The following is a 15,146-nucleotide window of genomic DNA, read 5'->3' as shown; positions in this document are numbered from 1 at the left end:
TAAAGAAGCTCAAACAGGCTGGACAAATCACCAAAATGGACTACCTAAAAATGAAATCAGACAGGACGAACACTCCCAGATTGTACGGCCTTCCAAAGGTACACAAATCAGAAGTACCCTTCAGACCCATAGTCTCCCTCCCAGGCACACCAACACACAGGTTAGCCAAGGAGGTGGCCAGGAGGCTGCACTGATGTTATCCAGCAAGGTAATGAAACATCTGTGAACTAGAGAACCAGCTCGGCAAATGAGCAAACCAACCGCAGCTAGAGCTCTGAAACCCAAACACTGAAGACAGTGACACTTCCTGCATGTGGAATTGTCTGTCTGGCTCTCTAAGTGTTCACAAATCCCATATGCTATGGGTGGCCATTCTCCTGGCTGAGCTGTCCTGTCATACCATAACTTTTCAAATCGCTTTAACTACTATGTTAGTTTCTTTAACATGCTTTACTTTAACATTAGTCCAGTACTATTGACTATAAACTGAAGATTAGTAGAAAGTTCCAATTCTTCACTCTTAGTCACAAATCAACCCTCTCTCCTGTGCCTTTAAGTTCTTGCATTCCCTGTGTATGTTTGGAAATTTGTATTTTCAAAGTTACCGAAATAGGTGCTCAGCCACCAATCAACTCGTTACTTTCCTGTGATTTTACTCTAGACTTCTTTCAAACTCCGGCCAACGTCCCCAGAGGGTGCACTCCCACATGTCTGGTTCCCTCACCCCCAGGAGCTATATCAAAATCCCCAAGCTTTGCCTGTCTTCACCCAGCACACACATTTGGAATGGTTTTGCGGCTCCAGCAGGGAGTAACTCCCATGGGGAGCATGGATCTGTTTGTCTTGTCATTTATCTGAATCATGAATAATTGCTGTCTACCGAGAGCATGTTACCTAAAGTATCTTTGACGGACATGGTCTAATCTTTTATCTTTGATAGGTTTCGTTGGTGACTATACCCTTTGATTTTAAAGAAGATGATTATGCTGTCAGAGATTGTGGTGCATTTCAGGTAAGATTCCAACGCTTCAGGAAAATGTACGAAATATTTTGTTCTTGAAGATATTTTGTGATGTTGGCAAAGTTACATTTAATGCCCATTCCTGTTCACCCTGAAAAATTGATCGTGAACCATCAGCTTCAGCTGTGTTAGACCCTTATGTTGCTATTTCTATGATAGGTAAGGAATTCCAAAATTTTGATTAAGTAACAATGTGAACAGCATTTAGATTCACATCAGGATGGTGTTCTTTGAAAACAAACGTAGAAGATCCTGTAAACTGCTCTCTTCTGTCATTTTGTGATAAAGGCCACAAAGGGAAGTACTTTTCAAGTAAACTTAGTGAGGTGCTGCATTATGTTCTGTAGTCAGCTCATTCTGTCGTCACAGTACCCTAATCATTGAAGGGGATCAAAATGAGTTCAATGACAGAAGATCAATGGAGCAAACAGCTTTCTTCCCAATGTTTTAATTATTTGAGTGCTGTTGCAGCTTCAGTCATCCATTTGAATAGTGACTATTCTAGACATTGCTGACTTGATTTGTGAAGAACCTTTCATGTAATATGAAAGACAGCAACTGATCCGAGTACTCTGCGACTATACTAACTGGTTTTGTTTGATATCTGGTTAGTGGTATCTTCCAGGGTATTTTTGAATTATTTTACCAATGATGCGCTTTTTTAAGAGTCGAGAAAAGGTAATCAGATAATTACTTGCTGAAGGAAAATGTTATTGTCTGCCTTTTGAGTAGGTGAGCATTATTGAAAGAAATTATTTGGAGGATTTGAAAACGCTGTTGAATGTTTGTTTGCAGAACAATTAGCAAATAGCCTTTTTTCTGACTTTGAATGTGAAGATCATTGAAGGTGCTGAAAATGCATTGGCCAAGAGCTGTGCCCTGAGAGAGCTCCTTCAGAGATGTTGTGGGCTATGATCATCAGCCTTTGATAATTGTGACTATGACTCCTGCTGTAAATTATTCCCGTTGACTGCAGGTTGGCTTCTGTTTTTGCTATTGGGCTCTTTTACTGTTATAGCCAATGCATGTTGACTTATTTTCTTTTTATTCTTTTTGGATTCCTTTGTAGTTGCAATTTGTATGTTGTATTACATCTTTCCCACTTTTCACACAGTTGTCTTGCTAACAGATACAGTGTGATTTGTAGCAACAAACGCTAGTGTTGAAGTTTTTTGAGGATTCCATTGGCGCGCAGAAGTTGAGGAGAAAATATATGAAGAATTAATAGCAGTCGGTATGATTACTATGCCAGTCTGCGGGAGGTCATGGCCTAGTGGTACGATCACTGGACTGTTCTTTCAGAAATCCGGATAATTTCCTGGAAACAGTAAAAACTGCAAATGTTGGAAACTAGAGTCAATAAATGTGGAGCTGGAAAAGCATGAAAGGTTAGATAGCATCCGAGGAGCAGGGAAATCAGCGTTTTGGGCTGAAACCCTTCCTCAAGACTGAGGGGGGGTTGGGGAGCAGAGCCCAGAAATAAATGGAGGGATAGGGTTTGGGGAGGATAGGTGAGATGGAGATAGGTGGATGCAGCTAGGGGGTTATTGCGGTTCGTCAGTGGGAAGAGTGGAATGGACAGGTTGGGGGCAGAGAAATTTTGAAGCTGGTGATGTCAAGAATCAGGCCATTGGGCTGTAAGCTCCAAAGGCAAAATATCAGGTCTTGTTCCTCCAGTTTATGTTTGGCTTCACTCTGTCGGTGGAAGAGACCAAGGATGGACAAGTCACCGGGTTGTGGGACGGGGAGGAGTTAAAGCAGAAGGTCAGGTTGGTTGATACATGCAGAATGCAGGTGGTCAGTGAACTGGTCCCAAGGCAGCGTTTGGTCTCCCCTATATGAAGGAGACCACATCGGGAGCAACACATACAGTAGATGAGGTTTGATGAAGTTCAGGTGAATCTTTGCCAGATTTGGAAGAATTGTTTGGGGCCTTGGACGGGCGTGAGAGGGGAGGTATAGGGGCAGGTGATACACCACCTGCAGTTGCAGGGCGAGGTACTGGGTGTGGTGGAGAGGTTGGTGGGCTGTGCGAAGCTGATGAGGGAGTCACGAAGTGAATAGACTGTGGAAGAAAGCCGGAGCAGCCAGAGGAAACCCACACAGACATGCGGTCTCAATACGGACAGTCACCTGAGAATAGAATTGAACACTGACACAACAGTGCTAACCACAGAGCCACCGTACTGTCCCAAAGCATTAATGTCAACAGTTCGGTCAAGAGATCCGCCATAAACAGCAACACAACACATTCCACTCCCAGCTTTGAGAAAATTCAAGTGTCAAACCACAAATTCATGGCATAGAATGAAACCATTTCACATTAGGCAAGACTCCTCCCCGAACACGAAGTCAGAAAGCAAAGTACTGACATAGCCTACAATCGCTTCATTGTTATAAGCTAGAAAAGCTACATCCCTTCAATCAGAATTTCTATTGAAAAATTATTCAGATAAACCAACTTTCTATCCCCAAACAATCGAAGCAACATTTAAAAGTTGAAATTGGTAGGAAATAAAATAATTACCACTTCAACAAAAGGAGTGGTAGAGTTCCATGAAGTTGCAAATGACAAGCCAGCATGGTCAGCTGTTGAATCCCATCCTAGAGTGATTAATGTCCTGCCAGTTTGGGTCAGAGAACATAAAACTATACAATGCAATCTTGAGGAAAACAGGGGCAAGCAACAGATTCACTGTAGAGAGAGATAATGGGAACTGCAGATGCTGGAGATTCCAAGATAATAAAATGTGAGGCTGGACGAACACAGCAGGCCAAGCAGCATCTCAGGAGCACAAAAGCTGACGTTTCGGGCCTAGACCCTTCATCTCTCTGATGAAGGGTCTAGGCCCGAAACGTCAGCTTTTGTGCTCCTGAGATGCTGCTTGGCCTGCTGTGTTCGTCCAGCCTCACATTTAGATTCACTGTAGAGTTTGGCTTTTTGAAGAGAGAAAAAAGCTTTAGCTAATGGGTTATTCTAAAAGGCAGAAGAAAAAGTTTTTAGAATGTCCTGGCGTCTATGGCTTTGACGTTCTGGCATGTTGAGCAAGTCACCAATCTTGCATAACTGCTTTTGAGGTCTTGTAGACACAATTTGCTCAGGAAACACAATCTTCACATGCTCTTTCAATAACTCTATGGAAAGGACAAATCAGTTTCACCCATAACTAATGTAGGAGAGTTTCTTTTCAGAAATGGGAAAGACCAGGTGGGCACCTTGTTCTTAGCAAGCATGCCTCCATATCTGTGTGATCTTTAGCAGGCTTCTCACCAAGTCAGTCACTGATTAAAAACAGTCAAGCTGTTTTTAAATCATGTAATTTGGAGGAAGTCTAGGAGTGGCAAGTGTGATGCTATTCATGTTCACTAGCTTGACGAGCAGGAGCCTCCTGTAGAAAGGAGACCTGTGGCTTCCACTGCTTCTTCAAGTAGCAGCTGGAACATACATTCCTAACATCAATGTCCAGTCATCAGGTGAGTCTTGGATATGGCAAAATGCTTTCACCCTTCCTCCATCCCACACCAACATTTTCACTTGCCAGTAACTGCACTTTAAGGTAAGAATCCGTTGAAAATCACTGTGTGAATATTTAAATGGATTAGTTAAAAGGTTCATGATCATTAGAGTAGTCAGATCTTTCAAATGGAGAATCAATATTTTGTTTATCAGGGCTATTAAGAAAGAAGATAGCAGTAATAATTTTCACTCCTAAGGAGTACAAGCATAGATCTGACTGTGAAACATAATAACAGTGCTCTCGCTTTTATAATTCGTTTGCAGCTGGAATTTTCAACAATGAATGATATCAGCTGGATGTATCCAGTTTGTAGTGTACATTTTTGATTATACGAACAGTACAGTTTCATTTTGTACTTCCACAGACTCAGAAACCTTTATGGCATCGTTTCATGATGTTTGATATCAGAAGGAAATATGATTATCACTTGATGCCCTTCCATTGTGATATTAAACTAGAATGGGTGTGTCAAATACCTAAAGGTAATTGTTTATCCAAATTAACTGCAATTATCCATGACATGTTAGTTACTTTGCTGCAATTATCACTGCATCAATCATTTAACGAAATAATTAATGTTGAGCCTCTAGATTGTCATGTTCATTTATATTAACAGAGAAGATGACACCAGGAAACAGGTTAATTGTGCTGAAATTCATTTATTTCAGTGGGCTATAAGCAGATATAGGATTCATTTTTCAATGATCTTCTTTCATTTTTTAATTTTTATGTATGTAAATTTTAGGGCACAGTAAAGAAGTGAATCACTCAGACTTTGGTTTGTGATATTACTAAATTAACTAATTTTAGAAGAGATGAAAGTTGAAGCACTTTTCTTGCTCCAACTTTTGAGAAGATAGGTGGATTTACAATCAAAACAAAATAGATATCTGGTAGTGGAAAACTTGGATATTGCTGAAAAATACACATTTTGTCAAAGATATTAACTTTGAACTCATCTGTATTTGCAAGTATTTGCAAATTTGCAAGTATACTAATTCAGGGGTAAAGCCAACTTTATACTCTGCAAATGGAGACTGATGATTGGCAAAAGGAGTCTGTTTGGTGTTACCATAGTGAGCATATCAATTAATGATAATTGACAGTTAGATTACAGACTTTGTTTAAATTTTAGACCAGGCAGGTTGACTTTGGTCAGAGTATTGCCATGAGAAATTAACTAACAAATGTTTTTTCACCTATTTTGTTGAATTTAAACATGCATATTGTATGTACATGTCCTGTTCTTGTTCTTTTTGCCTGCAAAGAACAAGGCTCTGTGTATTTATATGTCTAGCTTCCAATGTATGCATGTGTGCCACACCACAAGCCTCACTGACAATCTTGTATCATTTGTCAGCGTAATTGTAACTCGAGATTATTCAGCAAGTGATGTCCAATTGCAGAAACACATCAAATGTTGGACACTGAGATTTGCAAACACGGGCTAGTTGGGTATGGTTGTCTTGTTTTTGCAAACAGATGAAGGGATACATTATTTGATACAAACCACTAACCTTTAGAATATACGGCCTACATATTTGGTATCCCACTGGTACTGAAATCCATGTATTACTTGACTTATTTGTGTGATAGATGGAATGCCTTCCTTTTTGTTTGAAAACAAATCTTGTTAGTGGTGAACACCAACTGTACTGAGACTGCATAGTTAGTTTCACCTGTTGCTCAAACTTTTGAGATGCCTTATCTGAGATAGAATTGGCACTTTATCACAACCAGGAATGATTGCTGTAAGGCTTCACACAAGTTTGCACTACATATAGCCATTATGCTGTAGGATGATTCTCATGCGCTCTATTTCAGTATCAAGTTTGTATGGCCGAGGTCTGTTTGCAAGGTTGTTGATCAGGTCAACTTTGTAGCATGTTGAGCTGTAGGAATCGTAACAAGGTATAGTGAGCAGTGATCATAAGTTTTGTGGTAAACAGTCGTAAAGAACCTCTGGCCCGCTTCTCAACTAGATTAACAAGATAAAAGAGCCCATTTGATTGTTCCACATCAAATGTGAATATAAACATAAAATGATACACATTAAGACATGTATGAGAATCTTACGTGCAGCTGCAGATTCAAATATAGCAACTTAATCATCCACAATATGCAAGGGCTGTAAGATTAGATGTAATTCTGTTAAATAAACATTTCTCAGAATCCAACAAAAATATTATCGAGCTATGGCAACACCATCAATTTGAGCATATATGCTGCCATTGGAAGTGAAATGAACTGCGTGTGTTGCTGATTTTAAACGTTATGTGAATACTGATTCATACTATGGTGGTGTGAATTGAGTGGGGGACTCAATTACTAGGGATCATGATTTCAAGGTTCTTTACATAAAGGGTGGTGGGTGTCTGGAATGTGCTGCCAGTGGAGGTGGTAGGGGGCGGGCACAATAGTGCCATTTAAGATGTATCTAGACAGATACATGAATGGGCAGGGAGCAGAAGGATACAAATCCTTGGAAAATAGGCGACAGGTTTGGGTAGAGGATCTGGATTCGCACAGACTTGGAGGGCTGAAGGGCCTGTTCCTGTGCTGTAATTTTCTTTGTTCTTTGGTGGATCTAGACTTCCATGAAATAGTGCTACAACATGGATGTCTGGATCCCTTGAATGGTACATTTGGTGAATGTATTAATAGTGTCAGATGAACACTTGGATACCATATTGCTAAGTGTGCAAGTCTGTATTATGGTCTTTGCAAATGTGAAGAAATCGTTCACTGTGTAAGTGGAAAACATGCTCAAAAATGATAAGAGCAATTCACACAACCATTCGGCCAATTCATATTCTGCAGAACCAGTCTTGGATAAGATCAGATGTAAAGGGACAGCATTTTTTGTGTCTTGCACAACCATACGCACGCAAAATTGGTGAGCCATGAGGACCAATCCAATTATATATATTGTGCCAGCAACTAGTAGCTGTTGTGCAAGACCAGCAAGCATTTTATTTGGATTGCTTCTGAGTAATTCTTTCAGGTTTCCAATATGTAGGTGATACATTTGCTATATTTGAATCTGTAACTGCATGTAAGAATTTCCTTGTGCGTCTGTATGGGTTTCATTCTGTGTTCAAATTCATTTTTGAAATAGAACAGTCAATTTAGCTGTATTTTTTGTTTCCTTGATATCCTAGTTGAGAAATCAGCCATGGGGTTCACAACCTCTGTCACAAACCTATGATCACTGGACAGAATAAATGTGAATTCCCACTGTTACTTGCAGTGTATGATTGACTTTACTGACAAACTCATAAATAGGGTTCAAGCTTGTGTTCACCATGTAAACCTGATGTTGAATAGTGGCACATCAAAGCTGGGTAATGGCTACTCTAAGTAGACTATTTATCACAGGAAAATGTACGAACTCATTCAAAGCCAAAAGTGTCCAGCCTACCTCATTATCCAGGAAGAGTAAGGTACCGCATAGGTTTTCGGTCACATTCAGGGATGATATGAAGGTGGGTCACATTGTGGAACCTATTCTAGGTTCCAAAGGGGCATCGATAGAATGCAGAGCTGGGCTGAGAAGTGGCAGATGGAGTTTAACCCTGAAAAACGTGAGGTGATTCATTTTGGAAGGACAAACTTGAGAGCAGAATATTAGGGTTAACGGAAAGATTCTTGGCAGTGTGGAGGAGCAGAGGGATGTTGGGGTTCATGTTCACAGTTCCCTGAGAGCTGCCACCCAGGTGGATAGAGTTGTTTAGAGCGTATAGTGTGTTAGCTTTCATTAATAGAGGGATTGAGTTCAAGAGCTGTGAAGTTGTGCTCCAGCTATATAAAAGGCTGGTTCGGCCACATCTGGAGTATCAGTTCTGAGGAACGGTCACCAGATCCGAAACGTTAACTCTGTTTTCTCCTCCACAGATGCTGCCAGACCCACTGAGCTTTTCCAGCAACTTTGTTTTTGTTCTAGAATATTGTGTCCAGTTCTGGTCAGCTCATTACAGGAAAGATGTGGAAATGTTCAAAAAGGTGCAGAGGAGATTTACCAGGATGTTGCCTGGAATGGAGGGAAGGTCTTATGACAAAAGGTTGAGAGAGCTAGGGCTTTTCTCTTTAGAACGATAAAGGATGAGAGGTGTACAAAATGATCAGAGGTATAGGTAGAGTGGACAGCCAGAGACTATTTCCTAGGGTGGAGGTTTCATTTACGAGAGGACATAGTTTTAAAGTGAAAGGTAGATATCGAGGAAATGTCGGAGGTAGGTTCTTTATTCAGAGAGCAGTAGGGGCGTGGAATGCATTGCTGGAGAGGGTAGTGGAGTCGGCCTCATTAGGGGCATTTAAGTGGCTATTCGATAGATGTATGGATGATAGTATAAGGTAGGGGCTGAGGTTAGATAGACCTTAGACCTTAGGTTTAGGGTAAAAGCTCGGCACAACATCTTGGGCCAAAGGGCTTGCACTGTGCTGTACTGTTCTGTGTTTTATAGAACATAGAACATAGAACAGTACAGCACAGAACAGGCCCTTCAGCTCACAATGTTGTGCCAATGTTCTATGTTCTATGTTCTATGTTTTGAGCAACAGCTGAATCTAACTGTTTCGCGTAACCCAGTTAGTCTTTGCCACTGCCAGAATGTTGCCGTCAAACCAAAAAAGTGATCTGCCTATTGCACAACTGAGAAGGGTGGTGTGTGAATTTCAGTGCTGGTGTGACGTAACGTTTGTCCTGAGGCCTGGTGGATCATATCACACACCATTCCTTTTTCACCTGTTCCCAACAGCCAGTTCTGACCATGCCCAATCAAGCCATACTTGCAAAATAGTGTCCAACAGTAGATGTAATTCTGTAGTCAGACAAAATGTGCTGAATAACCCTAAATGTATGAAGAATTTTGCTGATGACCAATTTAGTATTGTCAGTCAGGCTGACCGATTGATGCACTTCTGCGTACCAGATGCTATATGTGTAAACACACACAACCCTATGCAAAAATGCACATTCATGTTGCTTTTATCAACTCAAAGTGGGTGAATACCACTCACAGGTATCATTTATCACCATATGAAATCAGTCAATCTGCCTGGTTTAAAATCTAGACACAGCTTGGCAGTTAACTGTGAATCATCATTAACTGGTGCAGTCTCCATAACAAAACACCCTTATCAATGAATCTACTTGCTGACAAATCAGTGGCCTCCTCTTATGCAGTATCAATGTTGTTTTTCCTCTCAAATTGGCATTCTTAGAATTTGCTCTATTGACTGCAAGATGAGATGTTTTGACAAAAAGTGTTTTTCAACAACACTTGAAACAAAATTAGTAGCCATTTTTAGCATTTACACTGTTCCTCTAGTAATGTTGAGGTTACAACAGGAGTGCAGGAGAGGCTCCATATAAATTTTGGTTTCAACTTTATTTAATAAGTAATTTAATAAATAGTAATAATAATTGCCTTGTAAATTATTCATTTATACTATGTGCTTTGGCAGGGACTAAATTGAGGAGACCTCCCTGGTACATTCCAGGTAAGTCATTTTTCGCAGAGACTAGTCTTGGTTTGAATTGTGCAGATCTCTAGATATGACTGAAATGTGTTTCCAGGTCTGAGACAATTTAGTATACTGTCTCTCTTGGCATTTAATTGTAATGTTTCAAAAGGATATATTGTCAACTATGTCAACCATGACAACTGTTTGTATTTCCTTATACCAATTCAGTCTGGATTTTCCTATTGTAGCCAACTATACCAAAAATACCACATTTCTGCATGGGAAGGAGACAAAATAAAGAAGTCATTCCCAATTCATTATCCTAACTAGTGATTGGGAATGTCAGTGTGACTGAAATCAAACTCAACAGAAAAATAATAGAGATAATAGGAACTGCAGATGCTGGAGAATCTGAGATAACAAAGTGTGGAGCTGGATGACCACAGCAGGCCGAGCAACATCTTAGGAGCAGGAAAGCTGATGTTTCGGGTCAAGACCCTTCATCAGAAATTTTAAATGTGCTCTCACATTAAATGTATTTCTATCCATCAAGAAAAAAGTCTCTGAACTCTTAATATTGAGTGCAAACTGGTGTTGTTTCAGTTTCTTAACAGTCAACGTTTTCCTGTGCACTTTTGTTTAGATGGAGAGAGTATTCATGGGCCCACTGTTGTTATTGATGGTAATGAGTACTGGTTTGTGAACAACACCAAATTAACTTACCAAGAAGCTGATCTATATTGTTCAAGGAATGAAAGCAAATTGGCTTCCATAACATCCAGACCTGCAATAAAAATGATTAAGACTCATCTACTAAAGGTGAGTTTTACCTTTATTCTGGAGGTTTTGTCTGGACATTGGTGTTACTAATAATACAAGTATTTCTTCAGTAGGCACTCTGAGGTTACATCAAGTGTGTGAAGGAGATATTTAATAATTCAGTGATGCTGATAGGGTATTTCTACAGTTCCATTTATAATTTGGTTCTTGTATGCAATTTTTAACACCATCTTTTGAAAACAAAATGTGCTGCCATATGATAATTCCTGCACATTATTTTTCAAGCTGCCACATGGCTGTGTACGTATGCAACTTAATGGAAAGATTAGACAAACATTTTGATGAGAACATCTTATCCGGTGTGCATTTCCACCAATAGGCTTTGCATTGTGAGCACAAAATGAGCAAATTATATTGTCAAGGTATAGATGACCATTTTCTTAATGGAAAATCTAATTGCAACTTGCTACACTGAGCCATGAAGCCAAGAGTCCAACTATGATCCAGAATCTCTCACTAGATAGGAATAAGGCAGTATCTTTCATTTCCACTTTGAGATACATTTGGAATACAAATTACATATCACCTGTGTGCAGAAATTTTCTTAAAATTATTAAAATTTTAAAACCACTGAAACTAAAAATCTATTAAGCGAAACTAATTAAAAACTATTAAAATACTGATGTTAAATGGGTAGCCAAGGTTTTGTATTTTTGGATATCACAGATATGTAATGAGGAGTCTTCGAGGGTAATGTACATTTTTATCCATTTAACATAGTTAATATTAACAGTCCTTGGCATTCTAATGAAAATATGTGTGATGATAATATAGCACTTTTTAAAGCTCCCAGGAGAAAGTAGTTCATAAAGTTCAAACCAATTAGTGCACAAGAATTGAGATTTCCACAACTTGATATTTTACTTCAAGCTAAAAGTAAAAATTGTAGCCTAATTGCTTTGCATAACTGGCCTGGAAAAACGGCCATCTGCTAATGTGTACATATTGCACCTGAGGTCATCAGCTTAGAGAAAGAATGAAAGTTAAGATTCCAGGCCAACACACATTGAGGGAGGAACTTCTCCATGAACACAAGAATATCCTAACATCCAACTTAAATACAACAGTGATGATGACCAGAAACTGACAACTACATCTGACTTCCTGCAAAAGGAAGGAATATCCGAGTGTGAGCAGTTCAATTTTGCAGAGAGAGCTAAAATTGCAAGATATAAATGCATGAAAATTAGAAATTGACTTTTCTTCCTCTCCACAGCACTTCCCTTCATTGCCAAAGTGGTGGGTAAAGGCCATCAATTACAATACGTTGAGCAGTCCATTGTAAGTACTGCATATAAAATATATTTTTCGCATTTTCTATTTGTTAATATAACTTCTAATCACTTCATCTGCTTTCACAATGTAATTGACATTGAAGAGTGTATATTTCCGTGGCACAGACTTTGCCAAACATTCAATGGAAACTGTTCCTTTTCTGTAAACTATTATACTTCTGTGGGTATTCAATCCAAATAGAAATTGTTTGTTTATTTGGCATCGATACTGCAGCAATGCTACATTCTAATACTGGCAATTTAATTGTAGAAATGCATCATTTATCCCATTTTCTAATGGCCTAGTGTATCGTTTTACTGCAGAGGAGGCCACTTTCACCTTCAGTGTCAGTTCAACACCCTTTAGATCATTTCAAGATCTGTTCATCAATCCACTGTGACCTAAATAAAAATAATTAAGATGAGGAAAATTGGCCATGTTTTCACTCCTGATCATTGCTGGAAGTAAATACGTGGATGTGATTTATGGATTTAGTTTGATCACACTTGAAGAATTATAAGTTTTCGGTGAAGTTAAACTGTGCGTAACCTATCTTAGCTAGGATCATTGTACAAGGCAGAGTTAATGCCTAGCTACATTTTTTTTAAAATTGCTAACTGTATCCTTAATTTTATCCCCCCACTATTCTAACTTATATCAACAAGAGACAAAAAGCAAAGTAGAGAGACAGTGTAGGATGAATTTCCTCAGGGTACATTGCTGGTACTTCTTCTCACCTCAGTCCGTGGATAATGGTACCAGCCTGATTCCTTGAAGAGAAGGAACATCTTTAACCCCCTCACCAAACCATTGCTTCACTCAGCTATAGTGTCATAGCCCATGGCCAGTATGCTGTAAATATATTGCTGATGATATCTTCATTGTATCATAGCATGTGACCTGAGAGTGTAATGATTTCATACTTCATCCTACTTAAGATGATTTGAAGCTTGACATTCTACTTGAAGCATTCTCCTCTGTTGTAACCTACAGTTAATATTAGATGAGGTACTTTTATACCTAAGGCATGTAATGTTTGCATTAATTAGTTATTTGTAATAAAAGTCTCTGTTGGATTCTTCAATACAATGCTACCTATTCCCAGTTTCTTCTTTACAGTAAATAACATAAGTATTGCTGCATCAAGTAAAACACACTTTTGGCTGGAAAATCACACCAACACCATTGTTTGTGCAATGGAATGTAGGTTCAAACATTTACTGGCAGTGACTGAGTACTGTGCTGGACCTGACCCTTCATAACAGTTGCAGCCATTTTCATGGAGGGAGACAAGCACTCACATGCTAAAGCAATAGTAGCGCTCTCAAAGTGGATGGACTCCACCAGTTTTCACTCAAGTCTGCACATAACTTCCGGCATCTCTGCATGATTTTCCTCTGCCTGGCTCCACGTCTCTATTCGATCCTTTATGGCTAAATCCAAAGTGTCCTCATCCGTATGCTCAGCAGCCCTTCCTCATTATCAGAATCTCAGTTGTCACTTTGTTAGTGAGTTGTAGGTATCTGACTTCATGTGCTCGTCAGATTGTAATCATACTCTAATCTAGAATGTGAGCCCGCTGAGGTGCATGTGTCTGTGCTGGTGGAGGGGACAGAGGAGTACTGAATGGCATCATCCACCTCAGAGGTGGGGAGTAGAACTGGGAGTAGTCTTTCTGTCACTTTTTCTTTCTTTTGGAGCCTGCCTGGAGAACATTTAGAATTAGTATTTGCATTAGCTCAGGTTAAGCACAATCCTCTTCCCAGAGTTGAATGCATTAATCCTATGTGTGCATCAGTGGTTTTTGCAAAGACATTGGCACCTCCATTGCTGTCAGCTATGTTCCTCCCACGCAGGCTGAGCCAGAGTGAGTCTTCCCAATTAGCCACCTCTTTTCTAGCTTTGTCTCACTCTTGATGACAAACCACAGCAGTGAGTGTTATCCCAAATGGTACATCACTTAGTTTGCAGGTGACAGAATCTACATTTAGTGGGTCGAATAAAATGTGGGAAAATGTGAAGTTATGCCTTTTGGCAGGAATAGAGGAACTGAGTATTTTTTAAATTTAAACAAAATGCTGAAAGGTACAGCTCAGGGATGTAGGAGTCCTTGTGCATAAATCACAAAGTTGAGGGTGAATACGGAAGGTAAGTGGAATGTTAGCCCTTATTTCAAAGGGAATGGAGTATAAAAATAGGGACGTCTTTCTAAAACTCAACAAGACGCTGGGCAGACAACACCTGAAGTGCTGTGGACAGTTTTGATCTCCTTATCTTAGGAAAGATGTACTGACATAAGAGGCAATCCAGGGAAGGTTCATTAGGTTGACTTCGGGTACAGAGGGATTTTCTTATGAGAGAGGCTGAAGGTTGGGCCTGTACTCATTCAAGTTTAGAAGAATAAGGAATGGCCGTTTTCAAACATAAAAAATGCTCAAGAAGTTTGAAAGGGTAGATATATACTACCCACATTAGGTCTGAGGGGTGCTGAAAAAAATGACAAAATCCAAACAGAACAGATATCCAGTGAGCCTCCTGATTTGCAGGGAACGAATGCCTTTTCAATATGGCTCCTAGATTATCTGCTCTGTGAGGAAACAATGACAGTGTCAACTTGATGTCCACCTCTGATGTATTATGCTGCGCCCCTCATGCATGCATATCTTGTTAGCTGGCCACTATATAATCTTAAAAACATTCTTTATCCTGCAAGTGAAAGTAACACTCACTTCAAACCCTAATGCCAAAATTTTACTCTAGAACAGAAGAATCTGCCCCAAGATAGAAATCATCTGTTCAACTGGTGTTTTTTTTTGTTGCGTATCCTCTCCCCTGACTGTTAAATCAACCTGTGACTCCATCTTCTCCCACAGAATCATAAAATACCTGTAGTGCAGAGTAGGCCATTTGATCCCTCGGGTCTGCATCAAACCTCTGAAGAGCATCCTACCTACTCCTCCACCCAATACCTGTAATCCTGCATTTCCCATGGCTAATCCACTGAGCCTGCACATCCCTGGACACCA

The 15,146-nt window shown here is 39.7% G+C and overlaps 1 protein-coding gene across 3 annotated transcripts in view; it reads left to right on the top strand.

The window, feature by feature from the left end:
* The window catches only part of ly75 (lymphocyte antigen 75), a 141,921-nt gene that overhangs the window by 75,920 nt on the left and 50,855 nt on the right, over nucleotides 1-15,146 (top strand). For all 3 annotated transcript variants that reach the window (XM_059647306.1, XM_048533646.2, XM_059647307.1), the window contains 5 exons: nucleotides 941-1,012; nucleotides 4,904-5,021; nucleotides 10,006-10,041; nucleotides 10,649-10,824; nucleotides 12,062-12,126. In XM_059647306.1, coding sequence (XP_059503289.1) covers nucleotides 941-1,012; nucleotides 4,904-5,021; nucleotides 10,006-10,041; nucleotides 10,649-10,824; nucleotides 12,062-12,126 — 467 coding nt within the window. The remainder of the gene's footprint in view (nucleotides 1-940; nucleotides 1,013-4,903; nucleotides 5,022-10,005; nucleotides 10,042-10,648; nucleotides 10,825-12,061; nucleotides 12,127-15,146) is intronic.

Source organism: Stegostoma tigrinum, chromosome 7, assembly GCF_030684315.1.
Source record: "Stegostoma tigrinum isolate sSteTig4 chromosome 7, sSteTig4.hap1, whole genome shotgun sequence".
Classification (NCBI taxonomy): domain Eukaryota; kingdom Metazoa; phylum Chordata; class Chondrichthyes; order Orectolobiformes; family Stegostomatidae; genus Stegostoma; species Stegostoma tigrinum.
The sequence above is the reverse complement of the archived record's forward strand: the minus strand, read 5'-3'. Positions and strand labels throughout refer to the sequence as shown.